Below are 16,187 nucleotides of genomic sequence, written 5' to 3'. Positions count from 1 at the left end.
TCAGGCCCTGCTGACAGCATACAGTAAAGGCATTATTCTGTGTCTCTGCCTTCCCTCTGGGGGTTAGGAATGCCACCAATGTGCCACTTGGGGAAGGCAAAACTCAGGGATATTAGGTTGTGTTTCTTCCTAGCCCCTGGAGTGCTGAGCCACATTGCTCAGGGAAGGCTGAAACAGTCTCAGGGGGCCCAGCCTGTGTTTCTCTGGCTGAAAACAGCAGGGTTGGGGGGAGGGGGAGTCCTGTGCACCAAGAATTTCCTGGGAACCATGATGAGTTGAAAATGGTGGTCCCAATCCTCTTGTGTACGCAGATACCACTGAGAACTTCAAGTAGTTGGGAACAGGAGCCAGTAGCCCTAGATGAACCCAGTGTGGGGAATTCAGATTAGCTCCAGGTGAGTGCCAGGGCTATGGAGGGGCTAGAAGAGGGGTCCTCTACAGGAGACTTAACCACAGCTCTGTGTGTCTAAGCCTTCCCCCCCTGCCATCCCCATCCCCCCACAGCCCACTGTCTCCCACACCCTTCAGGTCCTTGATGAAGAAGACAATCCTTGCTTGTCTAAACTGTTTTATTCAGGGTAGATGAAAATGCACAAGTCTTACTCTGGGTGAACCAGAGATTGAATATCTTTCACAGAATTGGAGGGAAGCTCATTGGCTAATCACTTAGAGCCTAGCTAGATACCCCATCACAATAGAAAACTCTATGCAATGTCACCGGTTGTCATGGTCCTCTGGTGACACAGTCCACTGCCTCACAAAGGATAGCTGTGCGCACTCCAGGCAAGAATGTAAATTGTTGGAGCCACAGGCAAAACAACATGGAAGTTCCTCAAAAGAAATATAAAAAAGATGTAGCTTCCTCATGAGGTGTTTGAGATAATTGTCTCATAATGGCCTGTAGGCAATTCTGTGGGGCATTTTCTTGATTAAGGATTGATGTGGTAAGGCTAAGCCTACTGCAAAAAGTGGGTTGCCTTGGCAGGTGGTCCTGTGGTGTAAGGAAGCAGGCTGAACAAGCCATGAGGAGCAACCCTGTAAGCAGGGCTCCACCATGGCGTCCTGCACTGACTTTAGTTCATGATGGTCTATAACTGTAAGCTGAGAGAAACTCTTTCCTGCCTGTGGTAGTCACTGTTCTATTACTGTGATGAAATACTATAAACAAGGTAAGATACAATGAAGCTTTTAACTGAGGGCTTGCTTAGAGTTTCATAGAGTCCAAGGTCATCATGGTTGGAAGTATGGCCGCAGACAGGCAGGCCTAGTGCTAGAGCAACAGCTAAGAGCTAACTAACATCCTTATCTGCAGGGAGTAAGAGATTGACACTGATTCTGACTTGGTCCTTTGAAATGGGCTGAGAAAGAAATTACGGAAACAACACTGTTCACAAGAGTAAAATCCAATAGAAAATACCTTGGTGTGACTCTAAGGAAGTAAAAGATCTGTATGATAAGAACTTCAAGTCTCTGAAGAAAGAAATTAAAGAAGATCTCAGAAGATGGAAAGATCTTCTATGCTCATGGATTGGCAGGATAAATATAGTAAAAATGGCTATCTTGTCAAATGCAATCTACAGATTCAATGCAATCTTCCTCAAAATTCCAACTCAATTCTTCAATGAATTAGAAAGGGCAATCTGCAAATTCATCTGGAATTACAAAAAACCTAGGATAGCAAAAACTGTTCTCCAGGATAAAAGAACCTCTGATGGAAATACATACAAAAGTTGACCAGATTTGGTACAAGCTTGTAATTCCAGCCCTCAGAAGGTTTTTTAAAAATTGTTGTTGTTATCCTGACCTAAAGCTGTACTACAGAGCATTGTGATCAAAAATTGCATGGTCTTGGTATAACGATAGACAAGTAGACCAATGGAATAGAATTGAATACACAGAAATGAACCCACACACCTATGGTCATTTGATCCTTGACAAGGGAGCCAAAACCATCCAGTGGAGAAAAGACAGCATTTTCAAAAAATGGTGCTGGCACTACTGGCAGTTAACATGTAGAAGAATGGGAATTGATCCATTCCTATCTTCTTGTACTAAGGGCAAATCTAAGTGGATCAAGGAATTCCACATAAAACCAGAGACCATGAAACTTATAGAGGAGAAAGTGGGGAAAAGCATAGAAGATATGGGCACAGGGGGGGAAAGTTCCTGAATAGAACAGGAATGGCTTGTGCTGTAAGATTGAGAATTGACAAATGGGATCTCATGAAACTGCAAAGCTTCTGTAAAGCAAAAGACACCGTCAATAAGACAAAAAGGCCACCAACAAATTGGGAAAGGATCTTTACCTATCCTAAATCAGATAGGGGACTAATAACCAATATGTATAAAGAACACAAGAAGGTGGACTTCAGAAAATCCAATAACCCCATTAAAAAGTGGGTCTCAGCTAAACAAAGAATTGTCACCTGAGGAATACCGAATGGCAGAGAAGCACTTGAAAAATGTTCAGCATTCTTAATCATCAGGGAAATGCAAATCAAAACAACCTTGAGATTCTACTTCACACCAGTCAGAATGGCTAAGATCAAAAATTCTGGTGACAGCAGATGCTGGCAAGGATGTGGAGAAAGAGGAACACTCCTCCATTGTTGGTGGGATTGCAAGCTTTTAAAACCACTCTGGACATCAGTCTGGCAGTTCCTTAGAAAATTGGACATAGTACTCTTGGAGGATCCCAGAATACCACTCCTGGGCATATATCCAGAAGATGTTCCAACTGGTAAGAAGGACACATGCTCCACTCTGTTCATAGCAGCCTTATTTATTATAGCCAGAAGCTGGAAATAACCCAGATGCCCCTCAACAGAGGAATGGATACAGAAAATGTGGTACATTTACCCAATGGAGTACTACTCAGCTATTAAAAAGAATGAATTTATGAAATTCCTAGGCAAACAGATGGACCTGGAGGACATCATACTGAGTGAGGTAACACATTCACAAAGGAACTCACACAATATGTACTCACTGGTAAGTGGATATTAGCCCAGAAACTTAGAATACCCAAGATATAAGATACAATTTCCTAAACACATGAAACTCAAGAAAAATGAAGACTGAAGTGTGGACACTATGCCCCTCCTTAGAAGTGGGAACAAAACACCCATGGAAGGAGTTACAGAGACAAAGTTTGGAGCTGAGATGAAAGGATGGTCCATGTAGAGACTGCCATATCCAGGGATCCACCCCATAATCAGCATCCAAACGCTGACACCATTGCATACACTAGCAAGATTTTATCGAAAGGACCCAGATGTAGCTGTCTCTTGTGAGACTATGCCGGGGCCTAGCAAACACAGAAGTGGATGCTCACAGTCAGCTAATGGATGGATCACAGGGCTCCCAATGGAGGAGCTAGAGAAAGTACCCAAGGAGCTAAAGGGATCTGCAACCCTATAGGTGGAACAACATTATGAACTAACCAGTACCCCGAAGCTCTTGACTCTAGCTGCATATGTATCAAAAGATGACCTAGTCGGCCATCACTAGAAAAAGAGGCCCTTTGGACAGGCAAACTTTATATGCCCCAGTACAGGGGAACGCCAGGGCCAAAAAGGGGGAGTGGGTGGGTAGGGGAGTGGGGGCTGGTGGGCATGGGGGACTTTTAGTATAACATTGGAAATGTAAATGAGCTAAATACCTAATAAAAATGGAAAAAAAGAGAAAATATTATCCAGGTTTTATACAGTTAAACATATATGAGAAAGATATTTGCCTCTGTGAGACAGGAAAACCCTGGGAAATTGGAGTGTATGTCACATGAATTGACTCAGGTGGTATATTTATTGTTGTGAAACATCTACTACATCCACAGTCCCCAGAGATTTGGGTGCTAACAACATCCCTTAAGCATGACAGAGTCCTAACCAACGTTCCCCCTCAAAAGCACATGACATCTAATGAAGTAGTTAGAATTCTCCAGCTTTGAAAGGAGATCCCACAGGACCGTGAGAGGCTCCAGGAGAGGCACCCCAGAAAAGGACCAAGCTGGGGAGAACCAGTTAGCTGTTAGGTCATGGCAGTTGCTAGTGACATCATCAGTAATGCCTTCCTGGAGAGTCTCTTGTATTTAGGAAAGAACTAGAATCTTCTCTGTTGTCACCTGTGTTGTGGTGACAGCAACTGCCTGTGGTTCATCCCTTCTGTTTGCTCTGGGTTCACCAGCAGGAATGTTTTCCTGGCTGCGCAGGCTATGTCAGAAAGAGAATGGCGATGAAGGAGAGATCAGAACAACAGAGAAGGAAGAGGGAATCCTTTCTCATGAAAAAGGAAGAAGGAAATCATTCTGGAGAAGGCACAGTGAGTCCTGGGCAGAGTTGGAGAACTTCCTGGTGGAGGTAGGCTTGAGCTGGGCCTTCCAGGAGTAGGTCTTACAAGCTGAAGCCTTGGACTTTGTCAATGTCAGACAAAGAGTCAAGAATTTCTGATGATTAGTTTGACAGAGGCAGGAATTGACAAACCTGCAGCTACTTTTCTGGGAGCTATTTAATTTCATTTTGAGTGGCAAAGAATGCCAGGAGTGGGTACTATGAGAATAACAGTGTGTCTTTTCATGGAAGTTAGTTGAAGCACTTCATCTTCCAGATTACTGTAGGTAACTTGATTCTCTGATGAAAAGAACAGAGAAGGATGCTCCCCTGGTCATGTCATGTGGTGAGGACTCAGACACTTTGGATTTGAAGACACATGATTAATTAGGGCTTGATAGTGCTAAGCACTATGAACTTCAGGATTTCCCTGCATCCCATCTGATATGACCTGACAATGTTCCCCACATCTTTATGTCTGAGGCAGCTTATAGATTTCAAGGCAACGGGGCCTGTAACAGGGAGTGTGGCATATGTCTGACAATGGTGGTTAGGAAGAGGAACATAGCTTAGCAAACCAGCTGGAAGATAGCTTTTCTGCTCTTTTTGGATTCACCTTGTCTTTATCTTTCTCTCCCTCCATCTTCTTCTTGGGACTCAGAATAGTCTCCCCTGCCCCTAGGCCATCAAGTATGCAAATTCTTTTGTGTTTATCTATCTGCAGGGTCTGCTAGAAATACTTCAACCCAAAATTCCAAAATCACTAAGCAGAGATCAAAAATAAATGAACTAGAAGAACTGAAATTGGATATGAGGAAGATCAGCAATGACATGGAGGAAATGGGTGGAATCCTGGAACTTTACATATATGAGGATTTGAACTACAGGTAGAAATTATGCCCTGTTGACTGTAGTGTGCCATCTGTTAACCCAATTTCCTTCCATGAATGGACTGTGTCATCTCTCATCATTCAATTAAGTAGCCCTGACAGGTGTTTAATTGTTGGATAAAAAAGGAGCTGTGTGTTTATTATCATTTTTTTTTGTACTTGACCTTGGGGTGCTTGCAATCTGATTGTTGCTGTAAACAGTTGGAAGGACCTGCTCACACTTACTGTCTCTCAGTGTGTGAATGCAATGCCTGTATTGTTCCTTATATTCTGAGAGATGGCACCTCACAGGATTTATTTGGCATTCTAATTGTGTCTGTGTGTGTGAACTTAGTTGTGTGTGTTTTGTTCAGGACTGGGGTTCTGGGACCTTTGATGGGGTCTGAGGATTTGTGTGATGCACAGTTTGTAGGTCCTATTCGTGTTGAGTCCATAGAGGCCCAAAGTGATCATCAGGGAAGTTTTCTCCTGGTTTCCTTGGTGTCACACAGGAATCACATGGGAGAGGAGGTGTGATAAAGCCTTTCTCCTGTAAATACTAGTTGTGTCCTCTGGGAAATCAAATAACAACAGGACCTAAGGAATGAAAATCCCTGCCTTAAAAATAAGAGGAAAGTCATTACAAATATCTACTGGACCCAAGCCTGTGGCACAGTGTAGTGGAAAATTGTCATTGAAGTAGTCTATTCCTTCATGCTTGCCCAGGAAGCTCTTGAAGGTCAGCTAGCTCCATTTGGTCCCCTGGCTCTGCTGTCCTCTGCCCAGGATAGTAAGTTTAATTAGCACCAAGGGGACCCAGTTTGAATGAGCCAGGATGTGGCATGTACTTGGTTTGGGTAGTCCATGATACGGCCTGTTTGCACATGATTATTGAATCCTTAATTCAGCAGATTATTTGCTTCTTGGGCTATGTCCTAACACAGGATGAACACTGAATTCAACATCATTAAATCACAACATGAGAAGACAATGTTGGATATGAATGAAATGATCCAGTCCATAATTGGTTCCATGCAGTACTCCAAGGAACTGATAGAAGATAACTATTCCTACAGGTGAGTCAGTGACACTACTGAAACCCCCAGAACTAGGCAGGGAATGCTTCTGTCCTTTTAGGACTTTGAACAAAAGCAAGGACTCTGGTTCTATGCTATCTGTTATTTTTATTCAGGAACCCTGCCCTGAGGCAAGGGTCTTTTATTTGTACCTCTTGGACACAGTTGTCCTAAGTGTGAAGAGTGTCCAAGACCCTCCAAACTTTATTCTTCCAAATTCAAGATCCTCTACATAGAAAACTTTTCCACCACGCTGGGAATATCCAGGAACCCTGAACCTCTAGGGTTCTGACCACAAATTAAAAGATCTAGGATTCCCGACAAAAATGGAAAGAGTGTACACCTGTTTGGTGGTCTCACCTCTCTCAGAGGGGATAAGCCCTCTCCCTGCTGAAGGTTTTATGGTACCACAGACCTATAATCAACCATGAGGATCTTCTGTGATGTATAGGGAAAACTCTTGGTGACAGGGTTTTCAGAAGGTTGTGGAATCCTCTGGAATATGGGTGGTATCTTGATTTGACTTGTCTTTGTTTGGTTCTGCTATGTATATTGTGGACTCTTCTCGGGCTTTCTGGGGATCAGGGCCCTTGCAGGGATCATGGGACTTGTAGGAGTGAAAAGCCAATGGAATCTGGCTGGGAATCACCAATTTTTCTTTGTGGATCAGCATTAAGGAGGACCACCTCCTCCGTGAGTGCACTCAACTCAGCGAAAAAGTAAGGATATTACTGAATGAGAACAGAAAGCTGCTAGTGGAGCAGGCTGGAACGCAATTGTCTCATGAGGAAGAAAAGAGGTTCTGTGAGGAGGCCAGCAAGAACATCTGTGCCTCAAGTGCAAAGGAACAGCAGGTAGGATGATGTGTATCAGAGGCAGATTGCCCTCATGTCTAACCATAAACATAGACAATCCAATGTCACAGTCCACCAACTTCTCCAGGCACTCACCAATGTCTCCTCCAAGTGTTTGTTTATGTGATCATCTATATGGCTCTCTGTGGAGGTAGCCTGGTTCAAGAAACTGCATGTTTGGCATGCAAATGTTCCTGCTCTGCTAGAATCACTAATGGAGATAGGTTGATCACAACACAACAGCACATGACTTAAGTTTGAAGGGTGCTGTGTTGGAGCCCTTGTTGAGTATAGCAAGAGCTTTGAAGGAAGAAGTAAAGGCCTGTAGAACATTTGCTTTACAGGGATCTTGTGAGATTCTAGGTAGGAAATAGTTTAAAGCGATGATAGCCTAGATTAACTGACAAATAAGTGGATTTCTTTGCTGTCCTTTGGTGGCTTTTCTATTCCCCCCTTTCCCCCTCTATCTCAAAATGGTCTCTTCAGGCTTCATATATCTTGGTTCACATTGAGAGAGCCTGAGTAGAAGCTTGTCAGTTCTATTTTCTTTGAGTGCTGTTGGAGTGGTCATTCCTGGGCCTTAGAATCTGGAGTTGTCTGGATGACCAGAGATGATAGAAAGGCTTCTCACAGGCTCAGGTTTGGTGTGGGATTTCTGAGGCTTCATGAAAAAATTTCTTAATATATGCCCCAAATTCTTACCAAGAAGAGTGTTCTCTAGTGATTTTTGTTAGATGTTTCCCTCCCCCCCCTCCCCCTGACAGGGTTTCTCTGTTCACACTGGCTGTCCTGGAACTCACTCTGTAGACCTGGCTGGCCTCGAACTCTGAAATCTGCCTGCCTCTGCCTCCCAAGTGCTGGGATTAAAGTAGTGTGCCACTATGACCCAGCTTCTCTAGTGCTTTTTATTCCTCTAAAATAATCACAGAGTCGTTGGGTCTCCCTTGAAATATCTCCTCTGCATAGTCTGAATTATCTTGGTCCTGAACCATAACAGATACCTCATTGTTTTCTGCTCACTTATGATTTTATGTCAACAACTCTGTGTGTGCTTGTGTGTGTGTCTGTGTCTGTGACTGTGTGTCTATGTGTTTCTTTTTGTGTGTGCATGGTTTTTCCGACCTGTGTCTCTCTCTTGTATGTTGGGAGGCCATTCAATGACATCTGAATTGTCCAGTCATTCTCTATATTACTTCTTTGAGCCTTGGTCTCTCAATAAACGTGACATTTACTGTTTTGTTCTGTCCAGTAGTCTTTGCATCTCCTGGCCACTATCAGGAAGCTCTCCCTCTCTTATTTATTTCAACAAATTGATAAACAATACAGCTATGTTAAAAATAAGTGTTAGATGTCTTCACTTTCCCTGCATAGAATTATCTCCCTGGGGGATTTGGGTCTGTCTTATTGTCTCCATCATGAACATGCACAGAATCCTACCATGCATCCCCCTGCTAACATGATTTTTGCTAACTATATCGTGGGCATGACTTTGTTTCAGGATACTTTCCTCCTCATAGTTGGCACAGTGCTGCATTTCATAAATGTCACAGCACGTCATTCAACCAGCTTTCTTCTGACTGATATTGAGGAAGATTTAATATCACATGAACTATATTAGGTTGAAAAGTTCCTGGGTAGTGACCAAAAGTCACTGTCTTCCTCTGATGCTACCAAGGAACCAGTGTAGTTATAGTGAAGGCTACTGAGAGAGTCAACATGGGGCTTGCTGGAGGCTTTTCTTAGGAATGTCTTTCTTGGGAATTTGGTATTGTGTTGTCCAGGTTATCTGTGCCGAGCTTGTAACTTCCTCGTAGGACCAGAAAGTATCTGCATGAAAAAAGTTTCTGAAGAGGAGTTAATTACAGATGAGGGCCTCAAAGACTGCCTGAGTCTAAGAACCTTATACACATACACATTAGAGGTCCTAGTAGGTGCTCATGCAACAGGAAATGTGCTGGGCGACAGTAATATTTCCATTGATTTGAGTTTGTGTGTCTCTGTGTGTGTATTGTGTCCTGTATATGTTTTTGTTTCTTTTGTATGGTGTGTGTGTTTGTCTGTGTGTGTTTTGACCACCTTTGCCTGAGCTTGTTTATACTAAAGTTGTGTGTTTGTGTAATACCTTGTATTTTGTGTTTGTGATATGGGTGCTTGTATATACAAATGTGTGTGTGTGTGTGAATGTGCATAAATGCAGCTGTGTGTATCTCTAGAGGCCAAATTTAATGAGAAATGCACTCTGAGGTTTTAGTTTGCACCTATGAAATATCAAATACAGCAGTCCAATTATTCTGCATGCTCACCTAACACCCAAGAAAAAAGGACACAAAAAATGTTGTAGGGTCAAATTTTTAACTGACTAGAAACAAAACTATTAATTCTCATTGAAATCATTAGAGCAAATGTAAGGGATATGGTATATATAGGTAAGGAGGACATAGCTGTATAAAATCCATGTGTTTATGTCCCTTTTCTGCTCTTGGTGAATTGTGAAGGACCACTGGAAGGTCAGGTGGCTCACTGTGTCTTCTAAGCATTCCAGGTTGTTTTCCTCATTGCCTGCCACCATTACATTTCCTGCTACCTCTGCTCAGTAAAGCTTTGCCTTATAGTTTGTCTTGGATTTTACTCATTGAGAGATTGAGTTGTTTGGAGCTGAACTTGCATCCAGCAGAATTCCCATAGCTGTGGAGCAAACCAGGCCTGTTACAGGAGCCCATTGAGGGTCTTGATAATCTAAAGTACTCACACTATCTTATCTGTGTAGCATTCAGCGGGACTGTTCTTCAACACCATTTTCTCAGAGTTAAAATCAGCCTCAGTGGGGGTTGGGAGAAATGAGGACCTTCAGACAGTTCTGGTAGTATAAAATTGGTTATGTTTTTTAGAAGCCATGTTCAGAATGCAGAAGCTATCCTGATGTCCATCTGCTGAAGAATGAAAAGGTCCTAATGGTGCAGCCCTTCCATGAACTCAGTGTGAGATAATCCATGCAAACTTTTGTCCTTCAACTAGTGAGCCCTATCTTACTCAAAATAGCCCTGACACAATCACATTCTGGGGAGAAAATGTTTCCTTTGGATCCTGTTATAGACAGTTCCTATTACTCTGGGCTCATACCTTTGGACACCAAGTCAGTCAGGTGATGGAAAGGGGAGATCCTATTGGAAGAAACTGTTTACTTTGGGACAAGTCTGAAACAGTGAGCAACAAGAGGCTGGTCCACCACCAACATGTGAGCCTAGGCTGGGAAACAAACATATTCTACACAGCCTTGGGAACTTGCTGAGCCAGATTGGATAATAGGACAAGAACCCTGAATCCCAGACCGGTTTATGAGTGGAAAGCCTATCACTGATTGAGCTGCCTATATGCTATGCCCACTAAGTATCTTTCCCCTTCAAGATTTGTTTTTATGCCTCCAAAGTGTCCTGGGAGATTTTTATATTAGTATTAACCGGGAAACTAAACAGGTCACTGCAATACAATATGCTTGTATTGCATAAATACAAATATTATGTGTGTTTGAGGGTGTGACCTACAATAGTCATAGATGTACAGGGGTGTTTTTCTGTTTCTTCATGACCATCACTTTTAAGGTTCAGTGCCAGGCCTTGTGAATATTTTTATTTAGCAAAGTTTTGCAGATACTGCAACCTATGAAGTACCCATGGGTTTTGTGTTGTATGGTGTCTCTGGTTATTTGCAGATAGAGGGATTGACAAGAGGAACCCTGTGAGGTTCCTGCACTGGAGAAATCATCATAGCCTTCACTTCAGTTCAGGGCATGCTCCCACCCCATAAGGAATCCACATGGTTTCTAGGTTGCTTACATCTCTCTTGAACTCATATTCAGACATTGCTACAATGTTATTGCTAAGTAAAATATACCTGCACAACTGGGGAAATGTGGTGTTTTTTAGAACTCCAGTATAATGTGTGTATGTTTGTGTGTCTTGTGTGTATGTTTGTGTATGTTTGGACCACCTTTGGCTGAGCATGTTTATATTAAATTTGTGTGTTTGTGAAATACTAGGTAATTTTGTGATATGTGTGCTTGTATATACAAATGTGTGTGTGTGTGTGTGTGTGTTTGTGTGTGTGTGTGATTGTGCATAAATGCATCTGTGTGTGTCTCTAGAGGCCAAATTTACTGAGAAATTCACTCTGAGGTTTTAGCTTGCACCTATGAAATATCAAATACAGCAGTCCATTTATTCTGCATGCTCACATAAAAACCAAGAAAAAAAGGACACAAAAATTGTTGTAGGGTCAGATTTTTAGCTGACTAGAGACAAAGCTATTGATTCTCATTAAAATCATTAGAGCAAATGTAAGGGATATGGTATATAAAGGTAAGGAGGAGGTTGCTCTATAAAATCCATGTGTTTATGTCCCTTTTCTGCTCTTGGTGAATTGTGAAGGACCACTGGGAGGTCAGGTGGCTCACTGTGTCTTCTAAGCATTCCAGGTTGTTTTCCTCAATGCCTGCCACCATAACATTTCCTGCTACCTCTACTCAGTAAAGTTTTGCCTTGTAGTTTGTCTTGGATTTTACTCATTGAGAGATTGAGTTGTTTGGAGCTGAACTTGCATCCAGCAGAATTCCCATAGCTGTGGAGCAAACCAGGCCTGTTACAGGAGCCCATTGAGGGTCTTGATAATCTAAAGTACTCACACTATCTTATCTGTGTAGCATTCAGCATGACTGTTCTTCAACATCATTTTCTCAGAGTTAAAATCAGCCTCAGTGGGGGTTGGGAGAAATGAGGACCTTCAGACAGTTCTGGTAGTATAAAATTGGGTATGTCTGTCAGAAGCCATGTTCAGAAAGTAGAAAAGAAGTCTTTTTTGACCCAGTGTTTCCAGAACAAGGAGGAGATATCGATAGAGTCTAGGTCACTCAGTGTTGTAGTCGTCCTCAGAGCAGCCCTGAAGGAGAAGCTATCCTGATGTCCATCTGCTGAAGAATGAAAAGGTCCTGTGTGGTGCAGCCCTTCCATGAACTCAGTGTGAGATAATCCATGCAAGCTTTTGCCCTTCAATTAGTCAGCCTTTTCTTACTCAAAATAGCCCTGGCACAATCACATTCTGGGGAGAAAATGGTTCCTTTGGATCCTAGTTATAGACAGTTCCTATTACTCTGGGCTCATACCTTTGGACACCAAGTCAGTCAGGTGATGGAAAGGGGAGATCCTATTGGAAGAAACTGTTTACTTTGGGACAAGTCTGAAACAGTGAGCAACAAGAAGAGGCTGGTCCACCACCAACATGTGAGCCTAGGCTGGGAAACAAACATATTCTACACAGCCTTGGGAACTTGCTGAGCCAGATTGGATAATAGGACAAGAACCCTGAATCCCAGACCGGTTTATGAGTGGAAAGCATATCATTGACTGTGTTGCCTATATGCTATGCCCACTAAGTATCTTTCCCCTTCAAGATTTGTTTTTTATGCCTCCAAAGTGTCCTGGGAGATTTTTATATTTGTATTAACCGGGAAACTAAACAGGTCACTGCAATACAATATGCTTGTATTGCATAAACACAAATATTATGTGTGTTTGAATGTGTGCCCTACAATAGTCATAGATGTACAGGGGTGTTGTTTTGTTTTTTTCATGACCATAACTTTTAAGGTTCATTGCTCGGCCTTGGGAATATTTTTCTTTAGCAAACTCTTGCAGATTCTAGGACCTATGAAGTACCCATGGGCTTTTGTGTTGTAAGGTGTCTCTGGTTATTTGCAGATAGGGGGATTGACAAGAGGAACCCTGTGAGGTTCCTGCACTGGAGAAACAATCATAGCCTTCACTTCTGTTCAGGGCACGCTCGCACCCCATAAGGAATCCACATGGTTTTCTAAGTTGCACACATCTCTCTTGAATTCACATTCAGACATTGCTACAATGTTATTACTCAATATAATATACCCGCATAACTGGAGAAATGTGGTGTTTTTTTTAGAACTCCAGTATAATGTGTAGTTGACAGTTCAGTTTCTAGCAGTTTTTAAAAGGTGAGAAACAATTCCAAGCTCAGGTGCTCTATGACACTTGGGATGCACGTTATGATCTCAGCTGATATGTCATGTTGGTTTGTCCATCTGAATAAAGATGTTCTGGGAGGGACAGTTGAATTGACAAATGCTTACCAGGACTTTTTTTTTCTTCTTCTCTAAGTGTGTAAACTCCAGCAGAAACCGGAACATGGCACAGACCACGACATGATCTCCCTCAAAGAGAAGTGCTGGAGGAGGAGCACTGAGTGTGCACAGGAAATACACCACTGTTGCCTCTCATCCCTAATAACCATGGCTGCAATGGGCTGTATGCTCCTCTTTTATTTTGTTTCTTTGGTATGAACAGGCCTTAATTTCATCTAGCCTCTGGCCCAGGAAGAGTGCATATTTAAAGGGACTCAGAGAAATGCTGAGACACATCAAGAGCTGCTGGCATCCAGGAAGATTCTGAGAGTTTATATTTATCTTTTCCTGATGGGTCATCATCAATAATTACATGGAGATCAGTCAACAAAATTGTAAAACCTTGGATCCAAGTCTACAACATGTGTTCTGCTTTGACTTGGGAGGCCATATCCTTCAGACCCATACTCCAAAAGGAGAGTGTTGCTTAAATTTCTCCTGCAAAGATTGTTTATTTTGGTTTCTTTGGTCTGAGCAGGCCTTAATTTCATCTAGCCTGGACTGAAATCCAGGCATTTCTTTCTGTTCTCTTGGAAGTCTGCAGGAAGACAGCTCCTGGCACTTTTCTTCCTCCAGGCAACCAATTCTCCTTTACCCAAGGTGACCCTTGGCGTGCGGCGAGAAGGGGGCTCTACCACAGTGGGCTTTTTCCTGAGTCCAAACCAGATGCTTCCTTCTCCATAATATTGTCAGCTGGCTTCACTTTTCATGCTATTTTAAGCTTTAATTTTTTTTTTTCTCCTTGCGGATCAACAATTTTGGTAATAAAACAAGAAACAAACACTTGTCTCAGGTTAGTAATAAAGTTGTTGCCTACTATCTAGAAATGTACCTGCCTTTTCTTTTTTTCTTTTTTCTTTCCTTTCCTTTCCTTTCCTTTCCTTTCCTTTCCTTTCCTTTCCTTTCCTTTCCTTTTCTTTTTCTTTCTGTAAAATGTGGCATTTTACAGGTTGGGATGTAGCACCGTTGGTGGAGTGTTTACCTAGCTAGTATATACAAAGCCCTTGTTTCAGTCCCTAGCACTGTGTAAGGTAGGTTGTGACTCGTGTCTGTAATCTCAGAACTCTACAGGTAGACATGTGGGAAGCAGAAATTCATCCTCAGCGTACAGTGAGTTTCAGGTTGGCCTGACCCAGAGGAACATGGAAAAAACAAAAACAAAAACAAGAAAACCTAAAAGCTGATGTGTTTTCTCTCTCTCTCTCTCTCTCTCTCTCTCTCTCTCTCTCTCTCTCTCTCTCTCTCTCTTGTCATAATTCTTTTGGTAGAGGGAAGGAAAGAGAAGAACATGTATTGATTTCCCTGGTATCTACCAAATTTGTATATTACTTGTCGGTTAATATTATAACAAACATTAAATTGTATTCAGAAACATATTTTGATTATTATCTTTGTGTGTTTTGGATCTCATGGCAGTAATAGGTACCCGAGGTGTTAACTACCGTTTCTGTAACAGTAAACTGTCTCTCTCTACAGCCCAATGCTGTGTAGTTTGTATGGTTCATTTGTTGTTGGCTTGTTGTTATTGATGTTGTTTGTTTTGCTGAGGCTAGAGTCTGGGGCCTTGTACATGTTGGGCAGGCAAATTCTCCACCACTGAGTCTCCAGCCACTTTTCTGGAGGTTTTTGTTGCTGTAGATTGTACTGAAGAAGTCTTTCAGCTTTTATATTTGAAAAAGATACCACGGCAAGATACACAGCCACAACCAATGCACCACAATAAATAACCAACCCAACACATGACATTATGATACAGTAAGAATCAATTTAAAAGATATATCACCTCATTCTTGGGTTTGCCTATGTTCTTAATTTTTAGATTAAAAATCTTTTGAAACATTGAATGACACCTCTCATCTATCAACTACTGCCATTAAATATCGCATCTTCACAGCTGAATAAATAGACCAGCCAACATCCAGAATAGTCCTCCAGTCATTCAAGAAAGAGTTCCTAACTAAGGACAAATTGTTTCTACTGATTTCTTTCCTGGGGTTTCATTTTGGATTGCATGTTCACTTTTAAAGATGCTTGCTGATCTCTTCGTGGACCAGAGATGGAGGAAGCACTCCACTCTATTTATTTTTTCACCACAAGATTAATTCAGGTCAATCTCAGCTCTCAGGTTTGTTCTTGTAGTGGTTTTGAAGGTTTCAAAGGAAATGTTGCTGCATGGAGAGCTATGAAGCTGCTGATGTTTGCAAGTCAGTTAGAGAGTAACTTCTACAAGCAGATCAGATTGGTGGCCCTGGTCTTCTGGCTGTCAGGGGAACACCACTTTGGCCACTGATTCAAAGAATGTTCTGTTGAGAGCATTTGCTAAGGGGGTTCTGATGATGGCAACTTGCTGATGTCAGGGAACTCCAGGGACATGAGCTCACTGAATCACTGCTTTCATTGGAAAAGGAACTTTTTGGCCAGAACAATCCTCTTAGAATCTATCTTTCTGCACAGCAGCTCTGGATCATTTCTCCAATGCCCTGACTGGTTTAGCCTTAACTATAGGGGAAATCACACACACACACACACACACACACACACACACACACACACACACACACACACACACACACACTGTGGTTAGCATCTGCTTTCTTTCCCTGTCTACCTGGGCCACAAAATTTCTCCACCTCAAATATTTTCAGGTCTCAATAGATAAAAGTTCTGAAACTTCATCTTGATATGCACCAATAATACACACAATTTCTAGCAGTCTATGTAACATTGATGTTTTGTCCAGGAAGCTCATAGCTCTTTTTTCAAGTAATCACCTAATCCAACTCTAAGTCACAAAAATTGCAAACCTGAAGACAAAAAGAATCTATTCTGAGTCAGGTGAAGTCTCTGCAATGTTC

The 16,187-nt window shown here is 42.1% G+C and overlaps 1 protein-coding gene and 1 long non-coding RNA gene across 4 annotated transcripts in view; one reads left to right on the top strand and one right to left on the bottom strand.

Moving 5' to 3' along the window:
• Window positions 1-16,187, bottom strand: part of Gm26630 — a 134,170-nt gene that overhangs the window by 91,514 nt on the left and 26,469 nt on the right. The window contains exon 3 of one of the 3 annotated variants that reach the window (XR_003950979.1): window positions 773-831. The exons of the other annotated variants lie outside the window; for them this stretch is intronic. This is a non-coding gene — a long non-coding RNA (predicted gene, 26630). Of the gene's footprint in view, window positions 1-772; window positions 832-16,187 lie in introns of those variants that run through there. 3 annotated transcript variants of the gene reach the window in all.
• Window positions 4,191-13,397, top strand: Gm16440 (predicted gene 16440). Its single transcript, XM_030248188.1, has 5 exons — window positions 4,191-4,320; window positions 5,053-5,215; window positions 6,142-6,273; window positions 6,944-7,127; window positions 13,310-13,397. Exons 1-5 carry the CDS (start codon window positions 4,191-4,193, stop codon window positions 13,355-13,357), a joined length of 657 nt encoding a protein of 218 aa, XP_030104048.1. The 3' UTR covers window positions 13,358-13,397.

Source organism: Mus musculus, chromosome 14 (genome assembly GCF_000001635.26).
Source record: "Mus musculus strain C57BL/6J chromosome 14, GRCm38.p6 C57BL/6J".
Lineage (NCBI taxonomy): Eukaryota > Metazoa > Chordata > Mammalia > Rodentia > Muridae > Mus > Mus musculus.
This window is presented reverse-complemented; position numbering and strand designations above follow the sequence as displayed.